The sequence below is a fragment of the Momordica charantia genome, assembly GCF_013281855.1.
Source record: "Momordica charantia cultivar OHB3-1 chromosome 7 unlocalized genomic scaffold, Mcharantia_2.0 BLBB01000007.1, whole genome shotgun sequence".
NCBI classification, from domain to species: domain Eukaryota; kingdom Viridiplantae; phylum Streptophyta; class Magnoliopsida; order Cucurbitales; family Cucurbitaceae; genus Momordica; species Momordica charantia.
In genome coordinates this window covers 1071209-1078626 of record NW_028275165.1, presented here as the reverse complement: position 1 = coordinate 1078626, position 7418 = coordinate 1071209, and the positions used below count along the sequence as shown (strand labels likewise).

Here is a 7418-nt window from a genome sequence, read left to right as displayed (position 1 = left end):
AAAAACCCCTACTTCTATTGCAGAAATAAGCAGAAAATAACTGAGAAATTTAAAGAAAGCAATAAAATAAAGAAACACAAGAATTAACGTGGAAAAACTTCAAGGAGAAAAAACCACGGCCCGCAAGGGAAAATCCACTATGTGAAAAATTATTACAATCACATAGATTTCTCTCCCCGACCCTAATTACACAAAACACTCTTTCAAAGCAAATACCGCTCAGTTAACTAGAACTAGTATATCAGGGTTAAAGTATTTCAATTGGGATGATTAAAACCCAAGCCCATGAGCTCCCTTTATAGAATCTTAAAAAATTTCACCTTGGCAAGATATTGAAAAAAGTTAACAGCTTTTACTGCACTCATTGTCTTCACCGGCAATCATAATTCTGAATTCAGAAAACTATAGCCTACTCCACCATAAAAGTAGATCACTTGGAATGTCACCTTCCAAGATTTTTCTTCCTCGTCACATGTCGATAAATCCTGCTGAGATTTATGGTGCAAGTTCCACCTACTTGGCTCACTTGGAAGTTCTTCAGCCATCAACATAACTTCCACCACATACGCCTTGCATAACTGCCAAGCCAATGCCCATGTGTAAACTTGTGGAACCGCTAACATCACATCCTCTAAAATGGTAAAGCGGACATACCATGAGGATGAATTCTCTCTCTCTTCAAAGGAACTAATCATCGTCTCCCCTGATGAGAGAAAGACTGTCAGCATCCCGCCTAGAGCCCTTTGACGAACCGACTCTGTTGGGACAATTTTTATTCATGTGCCCAGACTGTCCGCATCCCCAACAACAAGCTTTCTTTTGTACGGAGTCTTTCTTCTTCTTCCAATTGCTAGCTACCAGTGCCGAATCTTCATGTGAAGTACGCCCTTCATCTGAAATTTTCGTACCTTCTTCCATTCGCAGCGTGTGAAACTGCTCCTTCAGGTATAGCCGATTTGAGATGCCCTTTGCCTGATACAACGCTTCGAGCTTCTCAGAAAGTTCTTTGGCTGTTGAAATTCCATGCACATTCGCAAGAATATTCTTAGCCAAACTTGTTCGTATCACGCTTGCAGCTCTCAAATCCATTTCCTCCCAATCTTCATCACTCATGCTAGACTTCTTAGAACCTCTGCTGGAACCACCACTAGACTCCATTGGACCACCATCACCGCTTAGCTTTTTAGAAGCACCTTCACTCGGTCTTCCCTTCAACGCCTTGTGTAACCCAGATTGTGTCAGCACATCCTTGACTTGCACTTGCCACAAGCCAAAGTTGATCATTCCGTCAAATTTCTCCACGTCAATCTTCACTGGACTCATAAAGAATGACATATCTGCTTCACACTCCTAGCAAATCTACAAATAGTGAACAAGCCACACTATTCACAGAACCGTAGCTCGTTTCAAGAAATATTTTCTGATGTGGAAGTTCAGACAATGCTGCAACCACGGAGCATACTCAGAAATTCTAGAAACTACAAACCTAAAGCTCTGATACCAGTTGTTGGGAAAAATCCTCTACTTCTACCGCAGGAATTAGCAGAAAATAACTGAGAAATTTAAAGAAAGCAATAAAATAAAGAAACAAAAGAATTAACGTGGAAAACTCCAAATCGGAGAAAAAACCACGGCCCACAAGGGAAAATCCACTATGTGAAAAATTATTACAATTACATAGATTTCTCTCCCCGACCCCAATTAAACAAAATACTCTTTCAAAGCAAATACCGTTCAGTCTCATTTCAATATTTTGCCAGAACCCAACATAAACACTTGCAAGTTTAGTAAAAATTAGAATACATGGAAATTAGTAATAAACGTGGATAAGTCCTAATAAGTATTTAAGTCCTGTATGATAATCATTTCAACTTTTAGAGTCTATTTTTTGTTTTACGTTTTTTATTTTCTATTTTTAAAAACCAAAAAATATGCCTGTCTGACGAGTGTTTTTCATTTTATATTTAAAAAAAAAATAGAAAAACAAACTTGTTTAATAACTATTTTTAATATTTTGTTTTATTTATAAGTTAGAAAGTTTGAGAAATATACTAGAAAAAAAATATATATATATGTAGAGGTTAAAAATTATAAAAGTTTAAAGAGATAGCGCTAAACTATTTAAAGTGAAATTATGGAGAGATAAAGGAAAACTTTTAGAGAGAGAATATTAGCTGGAGAAAGATAAACAAATGTTATAAAGAAAAAAGTTAGAAGAAAAAGAGAAATTTTAGAGAAAGAAAGATTAAAAAAAATAGAGATAAAGAGAGTAAGTTTAAGAGAAAAAAGAAAAAAGAAAAAATATATATGTGTGTGTGTGTTAGAAAAAGATAGATCGATAATGAAGAACAAATCATAATAAAAGGAAAAATTTAGGGGAAATTTTACCGAGAAACAAGATTCTAGAGAGAACCTTTTGAAAAAATATTAAATTTTTAGAGGGGGAAGAGTAAAAAGAGAGAAAGGATATAAAGATAGAATTTTAGAAAAAAATAAATGTAAATATCCAAAATGTTTCATATCAATGAATATAATTGTCCTCATCTTTATACCATGGATGATGCTCTTCCCTAATCAATGTGGGATTTATTTGCATTCATCTTACAAACCCAATAATCCTCTTCTCGAATAAAGTACCACCTCTCCTCTCCTCAAGTAGTCACTCATCCATCTACTCTCAGACAGCTCTCGTCCAAAACTTCCGCCACACCTTTGATAGAGCACACCCACGGATTACACCATGAATGTGATGGGATGAGAGACCTATTAAATATATATATATATATATATATATATATATATATTTTGCAAAGGTATTAAATATATCTCACTCAAGATTTTAAAAGCAAATGTCAATGAAAATATCAAAGTCTCAATTTTATAAAAATACAAATAGAAATATCGATAAAATGTTGATGTCAATAGAATTTTTTGAAGAATTGTAAAAACAAAAATTTCAAAACCATATTTAAATTAACAAATAAATATTTCATCATTTTTTAAATAAGTTAAAAGATTATTAATATTAATATTATACTCATGTTAGTGAGATTTGGTTGATTTTTGTATTCATTTTTTTCTTTTTCACTATTATAGAAAGGTCAATTCACTCAATATTTTTATGACTCACAAAAAATTGGGCTACGAGAGTTTGAATATCTGATCTCAATCAAAAGAGTATATACCAATTACAATGCTTATGTTGACTCGATTCACTCAATATTGAACCTATGGACATATACAAAGGTCAATATGAAAATTTTATAACTTGATTTGACCAAAAAAAAAATATATATAGAAAAAAAAGTTTACCCTTTTTTTAACTTAGTAATTAAGGTGTATCAATTTTTTTTTAAATCCAATATTATCAAATTAGACCCTAGATTTAAATAAGTATTGTAAATTTTGCCATTCTTCAATTTCCTCTAGTTCATGAACTAATTTTAACAATAAGCAAGGAATCTCTAAAAACTCGTTAATTTCAATGAAATCAAATTAAATAAAACTTCACAAAATTAAGTTTGATGAATGAACAAACTAAATAATTGTAACCAAAGACCAACTCTGTTGTCAGTTTTCTTTCCAACCATATCAATTTTATACTGTACTTTATTTTATAATTCATTGAACATGTGACAATAGTTTCTTTTTTTTTCTTAATGATTCTTCTAATTACGAAAAAACTCATAAAATGTAATGTTATCGAGTAAGAATGAAGCGTTATGCGTCAAAAGGTAAGTTGTGCCACGATGGCCGGGTCTGTAAAACCAACCAGACATGGCCAAAATGTATCGAAAAACAGGGCCGAACGCTCTTAAGGACTCATACTATGGACATCCAGCTTGCAGGACATATCGACACACCCTGTACCCAAATTGATTTGCGTCCCTAGAGACTACAAGGACACTGCCAAGCCCTTCACCTTCGAGGCAAGAGGGAAACAAAGATGTCGGCGTGTTCCCCGCGTACCCTTGGTGTGACATGTCCCTCCTCTATGAACGCCCATGAAAGTGGAGACCTTCCCACTCCAATCATCTCCATCTCATATATAATGGAAGGGGAAAACCTAAGTGAAGGTAAGTCGCATTTTCCTTACACATCTCTTAGTGAGGATTCGACACATACTCTCAAGCAAATCCTCGCTCTCAAGATTTCTACTTCCTCTCACTTTTTACGTTTCATATCCGTTTGCCCCTACTTAAGTTCTAACTTAAGTATCGAAGTGTATTCGACAAAGCACTGACAAAGAAGCAAATCATTAGATACGAAGACGTACATGGTAACCAAGTTGGCACCTACACGAAATTCATCCTTAAATCTACATCAACAATAATATGTAAAAATTGAAACAACTTTTCAAATTTAAGGTAAAATATTGTTGCACCATTCATCTAAGCTTCATATGCAATAGTTTTAAAGATACTTTTTTTCAAAATAGAAGAAATAACACTAACAAAATAAACATAACTCAATTGTCCACTAAAAGGTTAAGAAATTTATTTAGATCCCCACTCCATCTAGTTGAACTCATGAAGAAAACGAAAGAAAAAACCAATAACAAAATCATTAAGAGGCCGGCTATAAATAGGAGAGCTTCATTGGGGCTGAGGAACACACAAGCCTTAGCAAACAAAAGCCATGGATGAAGAGTCCGAAGTTCCCTCAGTCCCCTATCAGTTTGCTCTCAAATCAGTATTCAACAAAAAATATCTCTCCTTCGTTCGTAAGGACAAGGAGCTATTTGGATATCTCCAATTCTCTGGGGACAAAGTTCTAAGTCCATACACAAAGTTCGAACTCGAAACCTCTAAGTTTGGAAAAGGATTTTTCCACATAAGATGCTGTTGGAACAACAGATATTGGGTTCTACACTCGCAATCCTCCCACTACATCGTGGCTGGAGCCAAAAAGCCCGACGAAGACCAATCAAAGCACACCTGCACCTTATTCAAGCCCATCTATGACGACGGTTCCCACGGCGGTTTCCGGTTCCGAAACGCCCATCTCAACCGCAACCTCCACCTCCACGGCGAGGCCTTTGGAGCACACAAAAATTGCCTCTTTGCCAAAAGCTCAAGACCCGAAAGAGACCGATCCGACCTCGTAACAGTCGTTGACTGGGACTCCCTCTGCATCCTCCCAAGATATGTCGCCTTCAAGGGCGACAATGGCCGCTACCTTCGACCCTCGCACCATGCCTACGGCAGCGTTTATTTAGAGTTCCGCGCTTTGGATATTTCCGACCCCGGAATAAAACACGAGATTCTAACGATGCCTGATGGCCATATTCGCGTGAAAAATGTGCCTTATAAACAGTACTGGGTACATGACCCAGATTGGATATTGGTGAAAGGGAATGAAAATTCAGCTAATGATCGCCACGCCTTGTTTTGGCCGATCAAAGTTGACAACAATGTTGTGGCACTGCGTAGCATGGGCAACAATCACATATGCAAGAGGCTGAGCATTGATGGGAAGGAGAATTGTTTGAATGCTTCCGCTGGGAGCATCACTGATGAGGCAAGAATGGAAGTGGTGGAGCTTGTGATTTCGAGGGAAATTTACAACATCAATTTCCATCTCTCAGATGCGAGGGTTTATAACGAGAAACCCCTTTTGGTGGCCACTGGAACTGATGAGAATTTGAAAGATGCAGCTGAAAAAGTGAGTGTGAAGCTGTCTTATGAGGACACTGTGACAACAACTTGGAAGTCTTCTATATCGACCAAATTTGGGGTTAAAGTGACTGTGGAAACTGGGGTTCCTAAGATTTCTGAAGGGGAGATTGAGATTTCTGCTGAGTTTCAGGAGGAATATGAATGGGGAGGAACCCAACAGACCAAAACTCTTGTGGAGGTGATGTTGGAAATTTTAAAGAGTTTATATTTATTATTTTATTTTATTATGTTATTTCACTCTTTTAACTTGGTGTCGGTCAGCTTGAAGGATTGCTACAACTTGTTAAATTTAGACTCTCTTATAATAGGGGTGGGTGCTTCCTTATATAAAAGAGGAAGCATGTGACAGAGAGTTCTCAGGATGTGTGTTCTAGCAGTGATTTGCAGGAGTTGTTTTCTGTAAACTACACAGGGTTTGTTTTGAGTTTTATGATTTTGAGTATGAGAGAATTCCTTTGTATTTCATTAATGATAAGAGAGAGTGTCTACGACTTGTTAAACTTAGACTCACTCATAATAAGGGGTGCTTCCTAATAATAGGGGTAATTCATATGTGTTATCCACCCTTAAATGTTGTAGTGTGTCAAGTGGCTGCTTCGTGAGATTAATATAAAATGGGATGCTTCCTTATAAAAGAGTTAAGATCTGACAGTCTAAGATAGAGTTCTCGAGTTTTATGGTTTTGAGCATAAAAGACAATTGGGGATTCGATTGTTGTATCTTCGAAGACTCTGTACAGTAGGAGAATATTTTCTCTATGGACAGCATTTACAAATACGAATAGTGTCTCAATCCATAATTTACATGCTTTTCTTATCTCTCAATTTTAGTATTTTTTTATTAGATTAATTATGTGTTAGATTATTTTAAAAATTTCTATTCCCTAAATATATTTCCAACGACAGGTGACCCACGACGTGATGGTGCCTGCATGGAGCAAAGTGAGGGGCAGCATAATTGCCACTCAAGCTATCTGTGATGTTCCTTTCTCTTACACTCAACGGGATAAGCTTATGAATGGAAGATCAGTTATTAGTCGTCTTGATGATGGTATTTTTACTGGCGTCAATTGCTACAACTACAAGTTTCTAGCAGAAGAAATCTGATAAGTATGTTGTGTTTTTTACTGCTACTGTGTGTTTCATAATGTTCAAAATCAGTCAATTTGGTAATAAATGTGAGAGGGGACTCAGTGCATGCATCATGTTTTTCCTTTTGTAATGCTTGGAGCAATTGCTTACATTAATAAAATTAATTTCTGTTGTTTTTAATTTCCTTTTGGTATGTTTTGGGATTCTGCGCTCTCTCAAATGACGGGTAAAAATATTGGAATGCAATCAAAGTCACACATTGAACTAGATATACTCACGAGAGATGTAATATTTCTATTGGTATTTGGCCTTGCACATGGTAGAACATGCAAGAGACTGTAATTTGAAATTAACTGGGTTAGTAGAAATAGAATTAGAGAATATTAATTACAATTACATATATTTATAACAAAATAAAATCCAACTATCATATATGATGGCTATGTTTAGCCTACAACTAAGAAGTTTAGACAGAGACACGTGATACGGAAACACGTCAATTTAAAAAAAAAAAAAATAGGACAAGATGTGTTACGACCTGTTAAGTTTTTTAAATAAATATTATATATATGCATATTTTGAAAAAAGTAAATTATATTAACATATACTATTTTGATTATATATTTTGTTAAGGATGAATAACCATTGC

At 35.5% G+C, this 7418-nt stretch overlaps 1 protein-coding gene across 1 annotated transcript; it reads left to right on the top strand.

Moving 5' to 3' along the window:
- Positions 1 to 4568: 4568 nt before the first annotated feature.
- Positions 4569 to 6949, top strand: LOC111022556 (uncharacterized). Its single transcript, XM_022299716.2, has 2 exons — positions 4569 to 5856; positions 6584 to 6949. Exons 1-2 carry the CDS (start codon positions 4639 to 4641, stop codon positions 6782 to 6784), a joined length of 1419 nt encoding a protein of 472 aa, XP_022155408.1. The 5' UTR covers positions 4569 to 4638; the 3' UTR covers positions 6785 to 6949.
- The last annotated feature ends 469 nt before the right edge of the window (positions 6950 to 7418 follow it).

Excerpts from the sequence above, each read along its gene's own strand:
- LOC111022556 (XM_022299716.2), top strand. The coding sequence starts at position 4,639 with ATGGATGAAGAGTCCGAAGTTCCCTCAGTCCCCTATCAGTTTGCTCTC. Across the intron at positions 5,857-6,583 it reads AGACCAAAACTCTTGTGGAG|GTGACCCACGACGTGATGGT; the intron begins GTGATGTTGGAA and ends TTCCAACGACAG.